The 25,597-nt window shown below is 34.5% G+C and overlaps 1 protein-coding gene across 1 annotated transcript in view; it reads left to right on the top strand.

Annotated features, from left to right (window-relative positions):
• The window catches only part of KIF18A (kinesin family member 18A), an 86,074-nt gene that overhangs the window by 9,779 nt on the left and 50,698 nt on the right, over window positions 1-25,597 (top strand). Inside the window, exons 2-10 of the mRNA XM_019975856.2 lie at window positions 105-477; window positions 2,045-2,202; window positions 5,581-5,685; window positions 6,113-6,223; window positions 7,268-7,465; window positions 9,481-9,657; window positions 11,137-11,211; window positions 11,410-11,516; window positions 15,980-16,142. Coding sequence (XP_019831415.1) covers window positions 153-477; window positions 2,045-2,202; window positions 5,581-5,685; window positions 6,113-6,223; window positions 7,268-7,465; window positions 9,481-9,657; window positions 11,137-11,211; window positions 11,410-11,516; window positions 15,980-16,142 — 1,419 coding nt within the window. The 5' untranslated portion in view covers window positions 105-152. The remainder of the gene's footprint in view (window positions 1-104; window positions 478-2,044; window positions 2,203-5,580; window positions 5,686-6,112; window positions 6,224-7,267; window positions 7,466-9,480; window positions 9,658-11,136; window positions 11,212-11,409; window positions 11,517-15,979; window positions 16,143-25,597) is intronic.

The following is a 25,597-nucleotide window of genomic DNA, read 5'->3' as shown; positions in this document are numbered from 1 at the left end:
TAACTTACTATGTGAGTGAAACACAACACCTTTTTTTTAAGTTACTACTACATGCTAGTCATTTTGCATATAGTAGAATTAATATTAATACTCTTTAATTTCAGAGAAATATTCAGCCACTCACATAAGCAGAGGAATCAAGATAGTCAACAATGTCTGTCACTGAGGAAGACCTGTGTCATCACATGAAAGTAGTTGTCCGTGTGCGTCCTGAGAACACAAAAGAAAAGGCCTCTGGATTTCATAAAGTAGTCCATGTTGTGGATAAGCATATTCTTGTTTTTGATCCCAAGCAAGAAGAAATCAGCTTTTTCCATGGAAAGAAAACTATGAATCGAGACATTACAAAGAGACAAAATAAGGATCTTAAATTTGTATTTGATGCTGTTTTTGATGAAACTTCAACTCAGTTGGAAGTTTTTGAACACACTACTAAGCCAATTCTTCGTAGTTTTTTGAATGGATATAATTGCACAGGTAATTGTTTCAGCTGGGATTTAATGATTCCATCTAATTTCACTTTTATATTAGGACATCTACTTGACTCTTCTAAATATAATCAATTTTAAGGTGTTTGTTTGCTAAAAATTCTTCAGTTCAGTACTTCATTGTAAATGTAGATTTTCTTTGAAAGTTAGTCATCATATATAACATTTTGAAACTTTCTTTTCCAGGATCTTGCTTTGGTTCCTATAGATGGTCATCCTTTCCATTTCTTATGTTTTAAAACCACATGCTTCAGATAGTTGATGCCAGATTTCTCACAATTTGTATTCATAAATATTCCCAATGTTTACCTCTGCAACAGTCTATCCCTGGGGGATAGTGGAACATTTCTGAACACTTGGCAATTTCCTCATAGCACTATTTTTTCTTTATAGTACCTTGAAGTAACTATTTTTAAAGCCCATGTTGAGTGTCATACATGTGCTGTTTTAGCATATCTTCAGCCCAAAGAAGCATCTTTAGTGCTCTCAACAGACCTATAATAATTTGCCTTTCAAAATGATTCTGTTGATTTCCTAGAAAAAGAGCCCTCCAAAATGCCAGTTAATTGAATGCTTACCAGGTACTTCACACCATTATTAATATTTTTGTAATTACCGCCATTTATGGCATTATCTTTAAGATACCCCAAAACTATAATATGTTTCCCTGTCTTTCACTGACTCATTCACTTTTATTGCAAAAGGTTTACCCTCTAGGTCAAGAAAGAATGGAATGTGGTTTATTGATTAGACCTTCTTTGATTCTCATTTTTAAGCAGATATTCTTTTCCTCATTCATGAAACTCCATATTGTCTCTAGAGATTTAAAAAAATTATTTTAACTCCAAGTGAAAAAATCTCTACAAAAGTAATACTGAATCTTTGGTTTCTTTTGGATTTTATTTATATTATCCAACTATCTTAAGACTTCGTGTTGTACTGCCAGCTTACATAAAACAAAATAGAATGAAACATGAATCAGTTTAATCCATCCTACTAAAAAATATTTTTGTAGTTAACAAACTTAGCAGAGAGATTTAATTTATAAAATTAATTCTCAAAGACTTACTGCTTTAACTGAATATTATGTTGGGTGTTTGCCACATGTAATTCAGAGTGGGTTGTTTGTTTTTTTTTTTTTGGCATTTGAAGAAATGTATTACTGTTCTGTTGTACTGGATAGAGTCTTGAAAGCAAAGTAATTTACCTAAAACAAAAATTTTTTAAGGAATTATTATAAATGGCTTTTATTTGGAATTCTGCAAATTTGTATTAATATTTAATACTTGCTTTGTGCCAGATCACTTACTAGTAATATAAGTCACTTACTAGGTAGGAAGGATACATAGTCTCTGCTTTGGTGGAACTCACAGTTAGAAATACAGTATGATACTATAAATTGCCAGGATTTAAGGATGACTATAAATGAATTTGGATCTGTTGGATTTACAAGTTACTGTTTAGGATATCCAGGTGGGACTTATTCACTGGACAGTAGATACAGTAGTGTTATGTGTCATAACAAAGAGCGCTGATCCCTTTTCGTAAAAACTCAGTACTCGCATATGGTGCCACGGGAGCTGGAAAGACCCACACAATGCTAGGATCAGCTGCTGAACCTGGAGTGATGTATCTAACAATGCTAGACCTTTACAAATCCATGGATGAGATTAAAGAAGAAAAAGTATGTAGTACGGCAGTTTCTTATCTGGAGGTAAGTTGGTAATATTATTTTTTGGTTTAATCAATAGTATTGAGAAATCTTTTTATAATAAATTCCATTGTCCTTTCAAATTATTCTATCAGGCAGAAATTTTTTCATGAATATATTAATATAAAATCATTAAAATTCCTGGTCTTCAATTATTTGTTGTAGATTTTATTTTTTTCTATTAAGTATTTTGCCATAACTGCTGACTTACACAGAAGTAGTAGGATTAGTATAGATAGTATAAAGAACTTCTAGATTCCCTTCATTTGGATTCCCTATATGTTAACATTTTACTCTTTTCTTTCTTTCTGCATATGTGGTTTTCCTTTTTTTTCCCCTTAAACTGTTTGTTACAGGCTTGTAAAAACAGGAAATTTGTTAAATAAAAGCTGAATAGTAATCAATATCAGGAAATTAACAATGATATAATGAGATTTTGATAATTCTAATAACACCCTTTCTTGAAAATAAAATCTAAGATCGTGTATTGTATTCAGTTGCAATTCATCCCTTTTGTCCCTTTAATCAGGATTTTTTTTTTCTATATATATTATATTGCTGTTGTAAAGCTTTTAGTTTGGATTTGTCACGATTACATTCAGGTTATGGACTGACAGGAATACCACATAAGTGATGATTAATTCTTATATAACATATCAAGAGGCTTATATAATTAGTCCTGATACTGGCTGTGTTAACTTTGATCAATTTCATTACGCTGGTGTCTACAAAGTTTTTCCACTATAAAGGTACTGTATTTCCCTTTATGGGACTTCCCTGGTGGCTCAGCGGTAAAGAATCTGCCTGCAATGCAGGACACGCGAGTTCGATCCCTGGATCGCGAAGATCCTCTGCAAGAGAGCATGGCAACTCACTCCAGTATTCTTGCTGGGAAAATACCATGGACAGAGGAACCTGGCAGGCTGGACATGAGCCAATCAACTGAGCATGCATTACCCTTTATAATTAATAAATAACTTGTAGGGAAACAGTATAAATCCTGTGACTCCTCATTCTTTGGTCTGTTCATTTTAGTATCCACTGATGATTCATGCCTGAATCAATTACTATCATGATTGCAGATGGTAATGATTTTCAAATTCCATCGTTTCGTCTACAGTTCTTCATTGGCTTTCTACTACAAGGAAGAGCTTTCCCTTTCCTCTACTGTATCGATGTAGACTAATGGATTCTTAATATTATTTCATAGGTTATAATCCTTTTCTCTAAGTATTTATCTGTATGCTTAAATTGTGCAGATCTCGTGTGTGTGTGTGTGTGTGTGTGGTTTTTTTTGACATACCTCATCATTTGAGACTTTCTACCCTCTTAATAGCTGACATTCAACAAATAATAACTAATTATTGGCACTCTCACTTTGTGTTCAGATAGTGTTTCAGAAACCAATGCAGAAACAGACATCCCTGATTTTACTGCCTTTTCATTTGTGATGTCAGAGGGTCAATTTCTAGTTTTTACTGCTCTTGCTGACATCTTATTGTTTGAGAGTTTCTTCACATTTCAAAAATTGATTTAAAATTATGTTGCTAAAAATTGTTGTCAGTCTATAGAACTTGGTGATAAAAGAGAAGTCAAATTCATTTTCTGTAGTTAAGTATTTTGAAAAGAATTGTTCTGAACTTAATTAGGAAGAGAGCATGGCACCGTATTCATTATTTCTTCCTTAGATCCTTTTATATCTGGGAGAATTTCGAAGTTTGCTTATTTTTATAATGTTGTTAGTTTTTTCTTTCTTTAAATCTGTTTTCATTTTACTAATGGTAAGGCAATGTCTAATCTAATGGTTTTCCACTCAAGTCTATGCACCACAATTGGCTGTGGGGCTTTTTAAAATTAGACATACCTAGACCTCACCCCCTGGACATTTTAGTTTAATAGATTTGGATTGTGGCCAAGACATCTATGTATTTTAAAAGCTTCCAGGTGATTTTGATTCATAGACCAGCTTGATAGTAATTGTATAATTATATATTTTGTATGATTGAAGTGGGTAAGGGAAATCATTTAAAAAGTGACTGTTGCTTATCAGAAAAATAAGAACCAAAAAATTATCTCTTCATTTTATCATTTTACTACTTCTAAGAATTTATTGCGTTTAAAAATTGTTAACATTCATTATAACAAGTTTTACCAGCAATGAATTATCACTGTAAGCTATTTATTAGAACATGGGTATAACTTATAGAAAATAATTCTTAAAGATTAAATTTTATATGTGTTTTTTTAATCTTATCAAATAGGTATAATTGTCATTTTGTTATCAAGTAAAAAACTTAGTACCTTTAGTAAGTACTGGTTATCACATAATTCATAAAATTATGTCAAGTGCTGGTTATCACGTAATTCATAAAATTATGTCAATTGTACTATTTCTGTACACTACTTATATTGTTGTTGTTTAGTCACTAAGTCATATCTGACTCTTTTGCAACCCTATGGACTCTAGCCCAGCAGGCCTCTCTGTCCATGGGATTTCCCAGGCAAGAATATTGGAGTGGGTTGCCCTTTCCTTTTCCAAGGGATCTTCCCAATCCAGGGATCAAATCCATGTCTCCTGCATTGGCATGCAGATTTTTTACCACTGGGAGCCAACAGGGAAGCCCTACATTACTTACAGAAATTACTAAAAAGAAAAAGAATTGCCAGAAATTTAAAATACAGATGTGTATTCAGTGCCATTCAGTAGAGTGAGGATATCAGACTCTGCTCTTACCTTTGTGACTGTGAACTAGGGCAAATCACTTAAACTCTGAGGGCCTCAGTTCCCTCATTCAAGTTGGGGGGAGACTGTCCCATTATGGAATTATCATTACATGTTAAACTTAATGCAGTTGAAGGATAAGTGAAATAAATACCATCCATCTTTCAGGGGTTTTCTTTAACTTTTAAGCTCTGAAATTTAAAAAGTTTGGACTACTTGGGCATCATGAAATAATATCTTCTCCAGTAAGAACCACACTACTTCCATACAACTTACATTTCCAATCTATTATAGAGTTTCCCAAGACTGTTTGTCCCATATATTTCCAGAAAATAGGAAGAGGCAATTCCAGCTATCCTATTTCTATTGACTTGTAGTCATCAAATGGGGAATTACAGGAGGAGGATATAAGGACTCCATCATTAAATTTTAAGTTCAAGTGCTGGTTATCAAACTCTTATGTTTTATCAGATGTTAGAAAAGTCATGGCAATGTGTAATAGAAGGGATGAGATGAATGAAAATGAGCTGCTGCTTCTCTTTGAGACAAATTCTAATATAACCTTAAGGCAGCAATGTATACATGTTTATGTGATGTTGTCGCTACTGTTTCAGTGTCAATGCTAAGCATCAATGCTAAGCAGTCCTTTTCATTTTAAGGTATATAATGAACAGATTCGTGACCTCTTAGTAAATTCAGGGCCACTTGCTGTCCGGGAAGATGCCCAAAAAGGGGTGGTCGTTCAGGGATTGACTTTACATCAGGTATGTTTACAAACTTCTTTTTTTGCTTGTTCAAATAGCAAGTATGGTAATTTAGCCATGTACTTATTTTAAAATAATGAAGTATCAAGTTAAAATAATCAAGTTTATCATCGGTCTTCTTTTGTTTTCTTTTAAAATAATCAAATAGGCTTTTCTTTTAAAACCCTACTTGGACATTTAATATAGTATATTATTCTGCTTAATGTATTATTTTATCTCCTCAGAGAGATTAGATTTTATGTTTTATTTTTTCATTTAGCACAAAAGTGCTAAGCAGATGATACACGATTGATATTTAATGGGATTTAATATATGGAAAATAATTTCTATTTTACCTGTAAAAGTCTGCTTGATTTTGGTGGTTTATTAAAAAATTTAAAGACCAGTGATTAATTTGTATGTTTTTCTTCTGTTTCAACTAATTTAGCCCAAATCTTCAGAGGAAATTTTGCAGTTATTGGATAATGGTAACAGAAACAGGACACAACATCCCACTGATATGAATGCTACATCTTCTCGTTCTCATGCTGTTTTCCAGGTAACAGGTCACTAGACCATAGCTCTTAAAATTGAATTTAAATGTAGCCAAATTTATGAATGGTAACCTTCAAACATTCTAAAATATCTCTTCATCTGTGGACTTTTCTACTTCTCAGCACTTCCTTTACTTTGCAGCTTTGAGAAGATTCAGTCAAGAATATTTAGAATTGAGATGATGTAAATTAGAAACACGTAAATTTTTAACCTGTGTAAAAATACATGATAGTAAAATGGAAGTATTAGAGGTTTTCCTTCCTTTTCTTAAATTGGTAAAAATTATTTAATCTTTCCAAAAGATAATCTTTTATTCAGAGCAGACTTTCTCTTTATAGCTCTAGATTTATAGAACCAATACACTGGGGAGGTACTGATTAAGATTTCACCATAGTGACCGTGTAAGTAGTTGCATTCTTTAAGAGTGTGTGATTCAGTTGATGCAGTACTTTTTAGGAATACAGGTCTAGAAAAGCCTGAAGCATAGGTTAGTAGTTGTTATTTGTAGTTTCTAGTTCTATTAAAATTCAAACGATTATAAGCTTTATTCTGGATTATGCTATTTGAAACTCATCTAATAGTTATAATTGAAAGAATTCAAATCTGAGGATATCAAATCTTTCAGAAAGTCTCTAATCCACAAAGCTTCATTAATCTTTTCTCTTCTTCCCACTGACTCTTCATTTATCAGTAGTCTTGAGAGAAATGTTTATCAGGGACATTGAAATTTCCCCAAAATATCTTAGACTAAGTGTTACCAGAGTATAAAAGGCAACCGTTTTAACCTTCTATCAAACCAGGAGTTATTACTATTTACCCTCTAGCACACATATAGGAAGTCTTTTCATTTTCAAATTTTTCTCAACTTTAGTAATTACTTTTGATACTCTTAGATATCAGCCAGTCCAGTCAAGCTGTACCTTGTTCAGTATGTATTTATAGTGAAAATAATTGATTTCTTGCTCTTTTAAAAATAAAGTGTACATTTCCCTTTCAATTTTATTAAATCTAATCCTCATTTTCCCTATTATCCTGTAATTTCAAAAAGATTTATTTGAGACAACAAGATAAAACAGCAAGTATCAATCAAAATGTCCGAATTGCCAAGATGACACTCATTGACCTGGCAGGGTCTGAAAGAGCCAGTGCTACCAGTGCTAAAGGGACCCGGTTTATAGAAGGCACAAATATCAATCGATCACTTTTAGCTCTTGGGAATGTTATCAATGCCTTAGCAGATACAAAGGTAGGTACTATATGTTTATTTGTGTAAGTATTTTGAAATATGCATAATTCCCAGAAACATATTAATATAATTTTGTTTTAAAGATCTATTATAAATCAAGTTTTAAGAATATAAGAATCATGTTTACATAAAGAGCAAAGACCACAGAGAGCCTAGTATATCAAATAAAGCTTTGGGTCTTTTTTGTTTGTTTTGTTAACGTCTCGTTTTATAATCAGAATTTGTTGAATGAAAGGTATTGAATATCAGATTGAGAGTTAATATTTATGATATTTCCTCATTTATTTTGAATTTGATTTTTTTTTAATGACAATTTAATGAGCACTACACAATAAGCATGATAATTAAATTGCTATGAAGACAAAGCACACTTTAGAAAAAGTTAATTCTGGTCTGGTTAGTATTTTATTTATATATATATATATATATATATATATATATACACACTATAAAATTGAGTTAAATATTAAAGAATATTGAGTTTTCTTAGGAATAGGAGCTTAGGGTATAAAATATAATTAAATCATCTAATAGGATAATGTTTGCTAGATGCCTTTGGGTCATTAAAAAATATTTTTTGTCTACTCAATGCCAGAAGTGCTTACAAGAGCACAGCATATTCAGTAACTTCTATATTTGTAAAAATGACTTCCTTTTTTTTTTTAAGTTAATTGGCGCTGTTGGTTAAGAATCTGCCTGCCAATGCAGGAGACGTAGGAGATGTGGGTTTGACCCCTGGGTTGGAAAGATCCCCTGGAGTAGGAAATTGCCACCCACTCCAGTATTCTTGCCTGGAAAGTTCACGGACAGAGGAGCCTGGTGGGCTATAGTCTATGGGGTCGCAAAGAGTCAGACAAAACTGAGCACTCGCACACATGATAATTTTAGTTCAAACCAAGCTCAGAAGCTGTAGGAAAGTTACTGTTAAACTCCTCAAAATGTTGCATTTTGATACATATGAAGTACATTAAAATGATTTGGGAACTCTTTTATTTAAAAAAAAAAAGGCAAGTTTCTAAAATCACGTGCATATTACAAAAGCAAAATATATTTTGTATTCTAAGTTAAAATCTCAGAATATGTGAGCAGACAGTGTGGTATAGAGACTGATTTCCTAAATTTTGCCATTCATGAAATTTTTTCCATAACTGATTTAATAATCGACTGCTGTTGAGTCATTTGTTAGTCAGTGTTTAATGCATATCTTATACATGCAAAATCAATTCAGGTAGCACCAGCCTGTGCACACTCCACACTGTTTGAGAAAGACTGCTCTGATGGAAAGCACAGTACTACTGGGAGCTGGGAGACCTCAGGCTAGTTTCTAGCTTTGTGAATTACCAACCATGTGACCTGACGCAAGTCATGTGGCTTTTTGCTTAGCTTCATTTTTTTCTTCTGTAATATGAAAAAGTTACATTGGATAGCATAAGATTGCTTTTTCTAGAAAAATAAAGTTATCTTAGACCTGTGGTTGTGCTTTCAGATAAAGTATTTGTAAGTTTATAATTTATTTAGTATTCTTATTAGATGGTTATTTAAAGAGAGAAGTAGCTCTCTACCATACAGAATTCTTATTATTCCTCTGGAGTATGTTTCTCCAGGGCATATATTACTTTCATATTTTAATTTCTTTTAAAAATGAAGTTTTTTTAATAGACATTTTGATTTTGAATAGTTTTAAATACAGAAAAGTTGATTAGATAATACAGGAAGATTTTATTCAATATACCCCAAGCTCAAGTTTCCTCTATTAATATGTCACATTAATACGGTACACTTATTACAACTAATGAAACAGTATTGATATTTTATAATTAACTAACATTCACACTTAATCAGATGGAGATATAATCTTTCAGTGGGAAATTTGTTTTTTATATTCACTGAGCAGTCCCATAAGATGTGTAAGGCTGGGCAAAGTTGTGCAGTGCTTAAATTCTTATAGTGAAATGGTAGCAGGTTTGCATTTGAATGTGGAAAATGACATAAGAATCCTGTTTTTGTTCTTTCAGAAAAAGAATCAGCATATTCCTTACAGAAATAGTAAGCTCACTCGCTTGTTAAAGGATTCTCTCGGAGGAAACTGTCAAACTATAATGATTGCTGCTGTTAGTCCTTCCTCTGTGTTCTACGATGACACATATAACACTCTTAAGTATGCTAACCGCGCAAAGGATATTAAATCTTCTGTAAGTGTGTTTACTCTGCCTTTGTTTTTAAGAGTACTTGGTGCATTTTTTTTTTCTTTTTTATACCTCTAGCGAAATATGAAATAGAGATATATTTCTACTAATGAGTTAAGAAATCAAGGCTAGAAATGTCTTTACTAACCCAGTTAATTGAGCATAAACTAGGACAATTAAAACATTAAGCATCTTAATTACATATATAATAAATATGATTTATTATTTTATTTAATTTTATATAAATTTAATATTATTTAATCTTTTGGAGAATTAGGATGTTTTAGTGCCTTTCTCTCTAACCTTTTTCATATCATGACACGTGATATTTTGATGGCGTTTTGGTGTAACTGGTCAAGGCTTCTAACACATTTGTTGCAGCCAAAGCTGATACTCTGCTGTAGCCCAGCACCAGCAGTTTCCACCTGAAAACCATGGCCATGTTTGCTAATCTCTTCAAGCCTTAGTTATTTACTTCATCTATAAAGTAGATACAATATCTGTCTCAGTTTATAAAGTAAATAGTTTTTTAAAAATAATCTATTTTCACATTCATGATATTGATGTAGCCAATCTGTATAGCTACAGCAATGTAATAATGAGTGGTTAGGCTGGTATTTTTGCCAATAATTTGGGGTAACTTTTTTTTAATGTAAGTCAAACATGATGATGGATGTGTAAAATCACAAGACTTCAGAGTTGTAATAGACCTAGAGTTCAACTGGTAAATAATGGCTTCTCTTCCCACTTACCCCTCTGCTACTCCCATTGGTTGAAGATAAGTGGGTTATTGTCTTCCTTAGAGAAATACTCACATATTGTTTGTATAATAAATTGGGAAAGGTTGTGCTTTATTGAGTAGACAGAAGTTTTCACACATATTTTTCATGCACTGCTTACACCAAACCACTGAGGGAGACATTTTTAGCTCTTCTTTACAGTTGAGGAATTACATGTTCAAAGTTGTAAATATTAAATTCTAAGTTAAGTGAGAAATGGGCAAGGCCTCGAAATCAAGTATTTGGATTTAATGTTCTTTCCACTATTCCATAGCTGCCAGGGGACTCATACTTTCATAAAAAGGATAAAATATATTGAGAACTTGTTAAAAGCTGCTTGAACATACAAACTGGTAAAAATTTAAATTGTCTCTGTATCTTAAAAGTTAAAGGACAAAGGAAAAAATGAGCAATTTTTATTTTATGAATGGCTGCTTTGTAAGTTCTTTAAAGTTCTTTAAAGTACCTTTTCTCTGATAATAAAGAAGGCAGTTTCTTAACGTTATTAACGTGCTCAGCATACCCTTACCCACTTGTCATAGATTTTAAGCATGAGCATAGTTGATTATATTGTCATGACTGTAATTGTCACAAATTCTGAGTTCATGAAGCTGAATAAATGAGGATGTAATGCTATTTTGTTTACATATATAACTGATTGTTAGATCTCTGTATATGCACAATCATAATTTCTTCTTCTTAACAGTTGAAGAGCAATGTTCTTAACCTCGACAATCATATAACTCAGTATGTAAAAATCTGTAATGAACAGAAGAAAGAGGTAAGTCTTTTCTTTACATTGTTGCTAATCTCTCTCAGTTCCTCATTTATGGGATTCTGCAATCTTTATTGTCTAAAATTCTATTGTCTATTATAATTGAAATTTTGTTCAGTTATTTTTCACAGCTAAAATTTTTCTGTGGCTGTGCATAATGGAAACATATAATTTGTATTTTTAACTGCTGTTTCTCTCTACTAGATTTTAATGTTAAAAGAAAAACTAAAGGCCTATGAAGAACAGAAAGCCTTTACTGATGAAAGTAGCAAAGTAATGATTTCAAACCCTCAGAAAAAAGAAATTGAAAGGTAAAATTGACATTAAGATCTCGTTTTAAGGATTTTGTAAACTTTAGTCAGATAATTAAAATTTAGTCAAATTTATCATTATCATCATTTGTTGTGTGTCATTATATATTCTCAACTGTTCAGGAAGTCACAGATTGGTCTTATATGGTACACTTTGGAGATCAGGTAATTTTAATTGTGATTATACAGATAGTGAGAAGCAGGTCTTAAGTATGGGATAGAAAAAGTAAAACTAATTATGTCATTTATGAAATTGGTTTTTAATAGTTTCCATATTTTTCTTCTGTGGTGTTAGTCCCTTCTGGCTGCTACAACAAAGTGCCACAGACTGGGTTGCTTATAAACAAACAAAATTATTTCTTACAGTTCTGGGAGCTGGAAGTCCTAGATTAGTGTGCCAGCATGGTTGGGTAAGGGCTGCTTTCCATGTTGTAGACTTCTTGAATCCTCACATAAGCAAAAGAGAGGGAGCTGTCTCTGGAGGCTCTTTTATAAGGGCACTAATCCTATCGATGAGGTCTCCACCCTTATGACCTACCTAAGCATCTTCCAAAGGCTCCACTTCCAGTACCATCACCTTAGGTGTTAGGTTTCGTTCAACATGTAAATTTCGGGGGACACAAATGTGTTCAAGCAATGGCATCTGGCATTATCATTATTTACATGGTGCATATAAATTGTGTCTACTCTTTCCTTAACTTGATATAACTCTAATAATCCACTTGAGTTTATGCAATTAATTACTTAAAGGGACATCTCTCAATGATATAAGTTGACACAGAAAAATGACCTGTTTCATCTAAGTTTCTTAGCAGATAAATTTAAAAAACAAAAGCTGTAATACAGTACTCACAAGCACTATGATAATTTCCAAGTTGCCCTAATGGGCAATAGTTGAAAAGCTTTGAATCTTGAGTAGTTCTAAGAAGACAGAAAGGAATTCTTGGATCAAACAAATTTGAAAATTGTTCCTTACTTAAGGAATCTTAAGAAGTTTCCAAAGTACATGAACATATTGAAAGCTCCAAGAGGCCCATAGGAAAAGCAACCTGTTCACCTTTGATTGAAGGTTGAGTAAGCCTTCTCCAAAGCTAATTTTCTATTATCATTAATATGAGAAACTAACCACATCTTAAAGCACTGATTACTCACACTTAGAACTCTTGAGTTTGCAGATGTCTTAGTGTACATAAGGAAGACTAGTGGACAGTGATTTTCAACCTAGTTTCAAGTGTGTATTGAAGTTTACATAAAATATCCTTGATTTGAAGAAAATAATTTTTTCTGCCTCCATCTTACCCTAGATGTTAAGATAACTTCTAGGAAAATAACACTTTATTTTTTTAACTGTCTTTGTAGTTTTTGATGATATTTAGGCCCATATTAATTTCATCTGATGACTACAGCACCTCAGAAATTTGAAATGGGGTATTGTTTTCTAACTCACAGATTAGAACAAGAATTATATGTCATCCTTTCAAATCTTAATCCTGTGTTACCATACTGTGCTGTTTTACAGATACAATAAGAAACAATTAAACAATTATTTCTCTCTCAGTGACAATGAGTCCATTTTTCATACAGCATAAAGTTGTCCTGTGTATTATTAATAGCTCTGCTTATGCCAGAGATTTCCTTAATAGTGTTTAAATTATTTTCTGTTAATCCCACTAACAACCCACTGTCAAGCTAAAGTTATATTTAATAGTCTTATAATACTTTTTGTTATATTCTACCAACTTTACAGTGTCTTTTGAAAAATAACAAGTAAAATTGACTCCTCATTATTCATTTAATCTTAAAGATTCTAACTCTGCTATATCATTAGTTGTGTTATTATAGTTTGTTAGTCAAATATGGGATTGGTCCTTATGTAACCAGATAGCTCTTTGTTGTTGCAAGTTTCTTGAAAATTAAAGCAGCCACCCACTGCTCAAATTTGGAGTCATTGCTTGCATGAAATTGCTCAGCCCTACTTAACCAGATCTAATCATCAGTTGAAATTGTACGAATTGGTAGACTTTTCTGGAGTTGATATGGCTTTGAATCATTGACATTCGCTTTCTGGTTGTTGGTTCAAGAAAGAGGTACCTGAGCTATGAACACTTATTTGGGTATTTTTGACACTTCAACATGACTTAACCAACTATAAAAACTTTGAGTTGTAATTCTCTCAACAGGTGAAATAATTTGCATGTATTTATAAAGAAGGTAATAATACAGCTATATATCCCAAAGCCTTTGTCATTCTCTCACCAAAGCATCTGTCTTCTGAAATAAATATATGTAATACTTTTTATCATATCATACTTCATATAGAATTTCTTTAATGCCATGAATTTTTGCTGTCTTTAAGAAATGTAATTTAAAAAAAAAAAGAAATATAATTTTTATGAAGTTTAAACGGGTAAAGGGAAGACTATGTACTATTTGCTCTCTGTTAAAGCTATTAGAAAGATAATACTCAAAAAAAACTTAAAGCATAATTGTTAAGCTACAATCCTTTGGCCACCTGATGCAAAGAGCCAACTCATTGGAAAAGACCCTGATGCTGGGAAAGATTGAAAGCATAAAGAGAAGAGGGTGGCAGAGGATGAGATGGTTAGATAGTATCACCGATTCAATGGACATGAATTGAGCAAACTTTCGGAGATAGTGAAGGACAGGGAAACCTGGCGTGCTCCCAGTCCACATGGTCGCAAAGAGTCAGAAACAACTGAGCAACTGAACAGTGGGAAAATACTCAAAAAAATCATAAAAAAGTATAATTGTTCATGTCCAGAGTAACTATATAACTTCACTTATGACTATACCAAGAAAATTGTCTAGAGTTCATCATATGTCACATAAAATTATTGGCAAAGATTTTGTTTTCTAGCTACACGAATGTTTTAAGTGACTAGAAAATAGTTATTAGTCAATCCCATAGGACTGTCTTTATAAAAAAATGATTTTTTTAAGAGCTTTCTTTGATACTAATTCCCTTCCTTCCTAATAACTAAACACCACCAACTAAAATAAGAATGAACCATAAAATTTCAAAACTGACAAATATTTAACTATGTCCTTGGGTAAAGTATTAACAGAAAATCTAAGAAATTATCTTCAGGTAGAACCTAAAGATAACTTATCAAATCATTTACTGGCATTAGAGTTGTTGTAATGTAATACAATGAAATTGCAATGTCCGTACATACTTCTTATGAAATATTTATCAGTTTGACAAAACTTCAGTGAAGTCGATGTATTGTGGTTTATATTCATTCCCAGAAGAGTTAAGAACTCTTTACTACTGACGTAAACTGTCAGTGTTTTTACCACAAATCCTTACAAATATACCTAAAATTCTTGCCAAGGAACATTTATTTTTAAATGCATATACTGTGTTACCATTTTATTTTAAAAGGTTCACAGTTACTTTTTCTTTGAGAATTTTGCCTGTGTGTGATTGTCTCTACTGTTACTGTAGCTCAGACATGATCTGTGACCAATATTCTGCCGACCCTGGAGGATGCAGGATTGCAGGCTCCTTTTGTTGTTTAATCACTAGGTCGTGTCGAATTCTTCTGTGACCCCAAGGACTGTAGCCTGCCAGGCTCCTCTGTCCATGGGATTTCACAGTCAAGAATCCTGGAGTGGGTTGCTATTTCCTTCTCCAGGGAATCTTTCCAACCCAGGGATCAAACCCATATCTCCTGCATGGCAGGCAGATTCTTTACTGCTGAGCTACCGGGGAAGCCCATACACTCCATTTAGGGCTTTCACAGAAGTGATTCCACTTGAGGTCGTTATGCATTTGGAGGATATGTGAGTCATACTCCCCAACTTTGATTCCCTATCTCTCTCTTGCATTTTGAAGGAAACACACTGGAGTGGCTTTTCTAGATTTACCACATTGTAAACTTGGATGTTTTGGGTCTTGGCATTGTCAGCTGACTCTTGGCCAGGCTGCAGGGGGTACCTGACCGTATGTTGTGTTTTCACTGTTACAAGTTCTGAAGCTAAAAATCGGCTATCTCACTTTCCCTAGGGGGCCATAGAGGCACCATATGATTATGCCACACACTGCTTACTTCTTCACAGCGAGCCAACACCAAAACAACACACAATACTGTGTTTCTGGGGCCTTGTGAATTGAGATAGTACAAGTCCACATTATCATCCTTTTCTTACAAAGTATTTTATTTTTGGTAAGTTACTGGATTATGCAGACAAAATACAGTGTATGACTGATACCATAGACCTTAATATACTGATATCTTTTAATAACATGACCTTTCTTGGAGAGGAGAGAAAGAGAAAGAAACCCAGTGTTATAAAAATAATATTCATAACCCTTTACCAGCGATCTCACTTTCCCTAGGGGGCCATAGAAGTACCATATGCCCTTATTCATGCAATTCTCTAAGTAAACTGCATTACCTATCACAAAATACTGAGATTCTATGTTTTATTTTTGTTAGATTTCAAGAAATTCTGAACTGCTTATTCCAGAATCGAGAAGAAATCAGGCAAGAATATCTGAAGTTAGAAATGTTGCTTAAAGAAAATGAACTTAAATCATTCTATCAACAACAGTGCCATAAACAAATAGAAATGATGTGTTCTGAAGACAAAGTAGAAAAGGTATTTAACAACTCTATCATTAATTCCTAGAGATGGTAAAAACATGGAGACTTATAATTCTAGAAATTTCATAGTGTTATATAATCACTCGTCTACAAATACCTGGAAATGCTAGAGGAAATAGAACATTCTTTGAAATGTATAGTTAAGTGTACAAGAAAAATAAATAAATTCCTAAGTGTCAGAAACAAAAAGGAAATAGCTGTAAAATCTCAGTTAAATCTGTTGCTTCTGTGAGGGTTGACAGAATGCTTAACAGGAAGTTAACACACTCAGGGAGAGTTGGGTACCAGAGTGCAGCAGAGAGAACAATTGACCCCAGACGCAGGCAGTGATTTACAGCTTAGATCAGTAGGAGATTCCACCCACCCCATCCCATCCCCACCCCAGAAGAATGCTTTGTACTAACATTGTTACAGTTTCCATTGCATCAGTGCTTAAAAAAAAGATAAACTTTTAATCAGTTTTATTATTTAATGTAGTAAAGTGCACTGCTGTCCGCCTCATACACACAGACCACTTTCACTATCCTGCTTTGATGTACACTACTACTTAGATAAGGGGCCCAGGGAGACGGGGATTTAGAAATGAATGATAGTCCAAGAACTAGGAAACCTTCGCTCTTAGTATTGGAAGTATACCAGAAGAAAACATGTTACCAAGTAGCACAGGAAAATAAGAAACCAAGCCTAGGGTAAGAAAGGAAAGTCTCTTTTGATGACCATCATTATTGGTACACTTTTCACAGGATTTTGAGGTTTGAATTTTTACATTCCATGTGTTTTGTTTAACAAATCCCTAAAGTGGGAAATTAGCATAGGAAATGGTATCAGAGCAATAATAATCTATAGGGAACTGAGTGGAAGCAATATAAAATCAGCCTAGTGAAACAAGCCTAGGTTTGGATTTTCAATTCAAACCACTAATGAGAGCTCACTGTCCAAAATTACAAAACATGTGAAACAGTCCTCCACAAGCAAGTCAGCAGACTTAGGAAATATGATAGAACCCCTCCCCTGCAAAACATCGGATACAACAAACTGATAAAACCTATAAAAACAAAAGTTATCAAAGAAGGAATCAAAGATGAAAAGAATATATATATATATATATATATGAGAAGAAAACAAATGAAACTTCTAGAAATTAAAGATTTATTCACTGGAATTTAAAATTTCTGTTTATAGGTGTAGTTCAGTTCAGTTCAGTCGCTCAGTCGTGTCTGACTCTTTGCGACCCCATGAATCACAGCACGCCAGGCCGCCCTGTCTATCACCAACTCCCGGAGTTCACCCAGACTCACGTCCATCAATTTGGTGATGCCATCCAGCCATCTCATCCTCTGTCGTCCCCTTCTTCTGCCCCCAAACCCTCCCAGCATCAGAGTCTTTTCCAATGAGTCAACTCTTCACATGAGCTGGCCAAAGTACTGGAGTTTCAGCTTTAGCATCATTCCTTCCAAAGAAATCCCAGGGCTGATCTTCAGAATGGACTGATTGGATCTCCTTGCAGTCCAAGGGACTCTCAAGAGTCTTCTCCAACACCACAGTTCAAAAGCATCAATTCTTCGGCACTCAGCCTTCTTCACAGTCCAACTCTCACATCCATACAGGTGTAGTACTAGGCCATATTTTAAATACTTGACATCCATTAACACATTTAATTCTCCAAAAATCCTGTGGGCTATATAATATTATTATCCTTGTAATTAAAATGAGGAAACCAAAGCCCAGAGAAGTCATTCTGTCAAAAATCACCCATTTCATAGAGTCCTGCTGCTGTGTATCCAACTCTGTGCAACCCCATAGACGGCAGCCCACCAGGCTCCCCCGTCCCTGGGATTCTCCAGGCAAGAACACTGGAGTGGGTTGCCATTTCCTTCTCCAATGCGTGAAAGTGAAGTCGCTCAGTCGTGTCTGACTCTTAGCGACGCCATGGACTGCAGCCTACCAGGCTCCTCCATCCATGGGATTTTCCAGGCAAGAGTACTGGAGTGAGGTGCCATTGCCTTCTCCGTCATAGAGTCCTAGCTACTATTTGAACTCAAGCAAGCTGATGCTGGAGCCTGAACTCTTGTCCCTGGAGGGAGGAGCCTGGTGGGCTACAGTCCATGGGGTTGCAAAGAGTTAGACACAGCTGAGTGACTAAGCACAGCACACAAAGAGAGAATTAAAGAACTGGGAGATCTAAGGAAATCACACCAAATACAAGATAAAAAGATGGCAGATGTGAACAGGATGTTATGTAAAAAAAAAACTAGAAAGTCATGCATTCATCTAGTAGATATATTGAAGGAGATACGTTAATGCAAAAGGGGAAAGGATAATGTGCAAACTCTAAGGCTTATACTTTTCTAAAACTAATAAGTTGTCAATAAAATGTAAATTCAAGAAACATGAGTTGTAAGTAGGAAAGAAAAATATATACTTGGAGGTGTGCAACTCGAGTACCAAAAATCAGAAAAATAAGCATTTTGAAAATAATAGATTCTCCCCAGTTTTGGTGCTCATTGATGATAAGATTAATTGCATTTTTAAGTACTTTTGTACTTACTAAACACATTAATAAATATGTTTATTAATAATACATTAAATCAGTCATTCAAAGTAGTTTATATAATTTAATCACATAGAGATTAAATACATGAAATGTATTCACATATTACTTATTAAAACCTTTCTTTTGTAGATAACCCCCAGTCCTGTTAGATTTCCACCTTAACCAAGTCTTCTTTTCCCACTTTCCCAGAAGTAACAGTTATCTATAAAATTTTTACATATTTTTTAATATCTGAAAGCCATCAAACTTTTATAGTGCTTTAAAAAACTATCATTTTAGGTTTTTTCAGCCCAAGAAATGGGAAAGATGTGATAGGCTAAGAAATTAATCATAAAGCATTAATAATGTGTCATGGATATGAGAATATCAGTTACTATTAAACTAATTATCAAAATTAGTAATTTATTTACTGAATATGCATTTATTATGCCTTATTGAAAATGTTTATTTTAAACCACTTTATTGAGATACGATTGATGTTTAAAGAAACTCACAAACATTTAACGTAGACAACTTGACAGGTTTCAAGATAAATATACACTAGTGACACCATCACCACAATCTATGCCATAATCCTGTGTCACACCTCCTAAAGTTTCCTCCCACCCACTTTAGTAGTAGTAGTAGTATATTAACAGAAACATTTAACATAAGATCTATCCTCCTAATGATTCTTAAGTATACAACAATACACTATGATTCAGCTTTTAAAAAAGAAGAAAATCATGCCATTTGCAACAACATAGGTGAACCTGAAAGACATGCTAAGTGACATAAGCCAGACAGAGAAGGGCGGATTCTACATGATACTATTTATATGAAAAATTTAAACCATCAAATTCAGAAGTAGAATCAAATGGTGTTGCCAGGAGTTATGGGGAAGGCAAAATCAGGAAGTACTAGTCAAAGGGTACAAAGTTTTAGTTATGTAAAACAAATGCACCCTAGAGATCTACTACTGTACAGCATAGGGCCTATAGTTAGTAATGTATTGAATACTGAAAATTTCTTTTTAATTTTGTTTTTCAAGTGTATATAAAATGTTCCTCACATCATTTTAAGGCAGAAGACTAGAATGTATATCTTTGTTTAAAATTTGTCGCTATGTACTTTAACTTTCTTGAACTACAAGATTGTTGCCAGTATTTTTGATAACCTTCATGACTTCCAAATAATAAAATATCTCGTAGGACTAATATTGGGTTGGCCAAAAAGTTTATTTGAAGTTTTTCTGAAAAACTCAAACAAACTTTTTGGCCAACCAATATATTAGTTTGTTATTATGAAATCCCTACATATGTTAGTTAAGTGGAATTCTGAAAAACTGCTGTATTACCTATTCTAAAAGTTGTATGTTATATCTCAGTTATTTGCATTTGCTATAATTTACAGTTTGAACATCAGGAAATTCACAGTTCACATATTGCTGAAGCCTGGCTTGGAGAATTTTGAGCATTACTTTCCTAGTGTGTGAGATGAGTGCAATTGTGCGGTAGTTTGAGCATTCTTTGGCATTGCCTTTCTTTGGGATTGGAATGAAAATTGACTTTTTCCAGTCCTGTGGCCACTGCTGAGTTTTCCAAATTTGCTGGCATATTGAGTGCATCACTTTCACAGCATCATCTTTCAGGATTTGGAATAGCTCAACTGGAATTCTATCACCTCCATTAGCTTTGTTCGTGTGATGCTTTCTAAGGCCCACTTGACTTCACATTCCAGAATGTCTGGTTCTAGGTCAGTGATCACACCATCGTGATTATCTGGGTCGTGAAGATCTTTTTTGTACAGTTCTTCTGTGTATTCTTGCCATCTCTTCTTAATATCTTGTGCTTCTGTTAGGTCCATACCATTTCTGTCCTTTATCGAGCCTATCTTTGCATGAAATGTTCCTTTGGTATCTCTGATTTTCTTGAAGAGATCTCTAGTCTTTCCCATTCTGTTGTTTTCCTCTGTTTCTTTGCATTGATCGCTGAAGAAGGCTTTCTTATCTCTTCTTGCTATTCTTTGGAACTCTGCATTCAGATGCTTATATCTTTGCTTTTCTCCTTTGCTTTTCGCTTCTCTTCTTTTCACAGCTATTTGTAAAGCCTCCCCAGACAGCCATTTTGCTTTTTTGCATTTCTTTTCCAAGGTAATGGTCTTGATCCCTGTCTCCTGTACAATGTCACGAACCTCATTCCATAGTTCATCAGGCACTCTATCTATCAGATCTAAGCCCTTAAATCTATTTCTCACTTCCACTGTATAATCATAAGGGATTTGATTTAGGTCATACCTGAATGGTCTAGTGGTTTTCCCTACTTTCTTCAATTTAAGTCTGAATTTGTTGAAGCTGGTTTTAGAAAAGGCAGAGGAAACAGAGATCAAATTGCCAACATCCGCTGGATCATGGAAAAAGCAAGAGAGTTCCAGAGAAACATCTATTTCTGCTTTATACTGTGCCAAAGCCTTTGACTGTGTGGATCACAATAAACTGGAAAATTCTGAAAGAGATGGGAATACCAGACCACCTGATCTGCCTCTTGAGAAATTTGTATGCAGGTCAGGAAACAACAGTTAGAACTGGACATGGAACAACAGACTGGTTCCAAATAGGAAAAGGAGTACGTCAAGGCTGTATATTGTCACCCTGTTTATTTAACCCATATGCAGAGTACATCATGAGAAACGCTGGACTGGAAGAAACACAAACTGGAATCAAGATTGCCGGGAGAAATATCAATAACCTCAGATACGCAGATGACACCACCCTTATGGCAGAAAGTGAAGAGGAACTCAAAAGCCTCTTGATGAAAGTGAAAGTGGAGAGTGAAAAAGTTGGCTTAAAGCTCAACATTCAGAAAACGAAGATCATGGCATCTGGTCCCATCACTTCATGGGAAATAGATGGGGAAACAGTGTCAGACTTTATTTTTCTGGGCTCCAAAATCACTGCAGATGGTGACTGCAGCCATGAAATTAAAAGACGCTTACTCCTTGGAAGGAAAGTTATGACCAACCTAGATAGCATATTCAAAAGCAGAGACATTACTTTGCCAACAAAGGTCCGTCTAGTCAAGGCTATGGTTTTTCCTGTATGGATGTGAGAGTTGGACTGTGAAGAAGGCTGAGCGCCAAAGAATTGATGCTTTTCAACTGTGGTGTTGGAGAAGATTCTTGAGAGTCCCTTGGACTGCAAGGAGATCCAGCCAGTCCATTCTGAAGGAGATCAGGCCTGGGATTTCTTTGGAAGGAATGATGCTAAAGCTGAAACTCCAGTACTTTGGCCACCTCATGCGAAGAGTTGACTCATTGGAAAAGACTCTGATGCTGGGAGGGTTTGGGGGCAGGAGGAGAAGGGGACGACAGAGGATGAGATGGCTGGATGGCATCACTGATGCGATGGACGTGAGTCTGGGTGAACTCCGGGAGTTGGTGATGGACTGGAGGCCTGGCGTGCTGCGATTCATGGGGTCGCAAAGAGTCGGACACGACTGAGCGACTGATCTGATCTGATTTTATCTGATAATTTACAGTAATCATAATATTTTTCAATATTGTGTAGGTTTCCTTTAAATCAATGCCAATTTTCTGTAAGTACAATTACCTGATTTATGTCTTATAAAAAGGCAAGAAATTCAGTCATGGAAAGCTGATTGAGAGCAGCTTGTTTTGAACACTTTTATATATATCCTAAGCATTGTGCTAGACACAATAGAGATAAACAAAAGTACGAGACATTATAGTATTTCAGTTATTTATAAACTAGTTGGAGCAATAAAATGATATAAAAATGACACAGCACTGTATGATTGTCATGTAAGGGATAGCGCAATAATAAAAATGGCTAATATTGAGCATTAATTGTTTGTCAGACACTTTTCAAAGTCTTTTGCATGGGATATTTCATTTAGGATTTATAACAAGCCTATGAGGTATATCCTCTATTATTACCACGGTTTGTGAGCAGCAAAGATACAGAGAATTCAAGTAAGCTGTCTAGAGATATATGCCTAATCAATGTGACCGAACCAATATTAAACTCTGGCAGTCTGGCCTCAGTCTGTACTTCTGAGGATCCTACTATACTATAAGTACTAAGTGCTATAGCTATTCAAAGTAAAAAACAGTGACTTCTGGTTGTGGTAAAGAAAGGCTTCGTAGTAGAGAGATGAGATTTATACTGGACATTTTTATGAAAATACTGTGTGCATGCTAAGTTGTTTCAGTCGTATCTGACTGTGCAACCCTATGGACTGTAGCCTACCAGGCTCCTCTGTCCATTGGATTCTCCAGGCAAGAATACTAGAGTAGTTTCCATGCTCTTCTCCAGGGGATCTTCCCGACCCAGAGATTGAACCTGCATTTCTTACATCTCCTGCATTGGCAGGCAGGTTCTTTACCACTAAGTGCCACCTGGGAAACCCTGTATAAGAACTATTAGTGGGAAAAAAATAAAAAGGAATACAATATTCGAAACAGAACATCAGTTTGACCAGAGTACAATGTCGTCCATAGCTATGCTCAACACTTCCTGCCAACCCCCACGCCTTTGCCACAGCAGGTACCACTGAAGTGGCTGTAGCACTCTTCCTCTCTGAATCTGAAGTAGCCAGAGTTAACCACTGTGAATAGATTGGACATGGAACATGATACAAGATGTATTTTGCCATATTGGGAATTTATCAATTCTATTTCAAAGGGAGTGCCAAATTCTGGAAGCTTTGGTTGCCAGGAATTTTATAGTCTATTTTTATAGTCAAGAGGCAATCTTTGAAGCAAATAAGTAGTGTATTAGTAAAGCTTAGACTCAGGTTGCCATTTTTTGAACATTAAAATATTAGTACATTTAATAAGTTTGGTCTATTTAATACCAAGCTAATTTACATAATAGTTATTTTCTCTTTCTTACCCTGTTGAATTGTGAATGTGTGTGATTGGAAACATTGAGACATAGAGTGAGGAAATAGATTTGGCTGATTTCTTTTTTCTGTTTGCATCCTTATTCTGCTTTTTTTCAATACATTTGCCTTTTCTCATACCTCACTTTTGGTCCTTTCAATTGCTTTTCCAATTTTTATAGCTATTCTCATGAGATTAGGTAAGCAATGGAGATAAAACCTCCTAAGTTTATTGGCTGTAAACTACTGAAAAATGTAGAAAGATACCTAGAGATTTAGTTTGTTCTCACAGAATTGTCAAAGTATAGTTTTACTAAACTGCTTGCTAGGGTAAGGGATTTTATATCTGTCTTGGACCCTCTCCAAAGAGGTTTACTCTCATAGTTGCTAAAAGAATCTCATTGATTCAGCTATGAATGGTTCTAGAATATGGACTCTGAGAATAGTATTAAAGTGAAGGTCCTGGGCAATTTTATGAATGTATAGAGTTAATATATAAGTTGTATTAATGAAATAATGAGTTCACTGTGTTAGCAGTCAGTTCTTTTGCACAAAGCAGTAGTATTATAATACCTGAATTTTAGAATTACATGTTTATTCTCGCTCAAGACCTTTTATGGTATTTTGGAAGTTGTATTAATAAAACATATAAAGCTTTTTTGAAACTTTAATAGGAAACAATTTACTTTAATGTGAGGGTTTAATATACATATTTTAGAATTTATTTCCAAACATTTACTTGATACTTATTTCAGAATAGTAATTCAGTAGGGATTACCCTGATGAAAAATGTCCCCATAAAGAACCATCATAGAGGATACATTTCATGAAAATAAGTACAAACTCAAAAACATATTTCTTGAGATTTTCAGTCAAAAATTTTGAGTGTTAAATATTGACTGCCGTCAGACCCATAGATCATTTCCTGCCCTGATTCTAAAAGTATCTGCAATATTTGTAAACATTAGAGAAATAGGAAGGTAGTTTGATTTAATTGCCTTCCTTCAGACAGGTACAATACATTTATGTTCATTTTTCAGATAAGGTGACTGAGAGCCACACAAATTTGACTTGCCTAAATGTTCATAGCTGCTGCATAGCAGGAAAAGTCAAGAAGCCGTGTATCCTACCTTCTGTTATAGCAGTGGCTCTAAACTTTACAGGTTTCAGGACCACATTCTACTTTTAAAATAAAATTTTAGAACCTTAAAGAGCTTTTGTTTATGTGGATTTCATCTACCAATATTGTGTATGAAATTTAAACTGAGATTTCCAAAAGTACGTTATGTATTAGTTAAGAACAATTAATTACCCATTGCATGACAACATAACACTTTAATGAAAATAGTTGTTTTCTAAACCAGAAAGAGGCAGTAAGAAGAGTGACATTGTTTCCTATTTTTGCAGATTTCTTCATTCCCTGGTTTTTCCTCAAAATGTCAACCTTTTATGAAAGATAACAAGAAAGTTAGGAGTGAGGCCTTTAACCCAGTTCAAATGTAGTTCCTCCTCCTTTTTCATTTTTTTTTCCCGCCATAGGGTATGTTTATCCCTACTTCCAAAACCGCTATAAGTGCTTGTTCTAACCTTTAGCGACGTATTGTCTCAGGTCCAGCCATCATATCTGATGATTATTGAGTTTAGTGGCTTTTGGCAATTAGCCCAAAGAAGTCCTACCATTCTGCCACACTGTGCCCATGATAGTTTGCAGGACCCTTGGAGTAAAAAACTAGAAAGCCAGTTCTGAACTCAATTTGTGTGTAGATAAAACACCAAAAATATTTGGGCTATCCATTATGTGTCCTCAATCAACCATCAAGCGAGATCAGATGTTTATGACACTCAGATGTAAGCTCTGTTTTCTGTCATTGACAACAGCCAGTCTAAAGGCCTTATAGACAAAACCTTAGAACAATAGAATACTCTGTTTCTTCACATCTTTCAAACTGAAGGCAAGATAAGAGCAGTACATGCATCTGCTTTGTTTTCAATGAGGAAATCACAGGAGTCAGGCCC

This window comes from Bos indicus, chromosome 15, assembly GCF_029378745.1.
Source record: "Bos indicus isolate NIAB-ARS_2022 breed Sahiwal x Tharparkar chromosome 15, NIAB-ARS_B.indTharparkar_mat_pri_1.0, whole genome shotgun sequence".
Taxonomy (NCBI): Eukaryota; Metazoa; Chordata; class Mammalia; order Artiodactyla; family Bovidae; genus Bos; species Bos indicus.
Note: the sequence above shows the minus strand (reverse complement) of the source record. Positions and strands in the feature narration are given on the sequence as shown.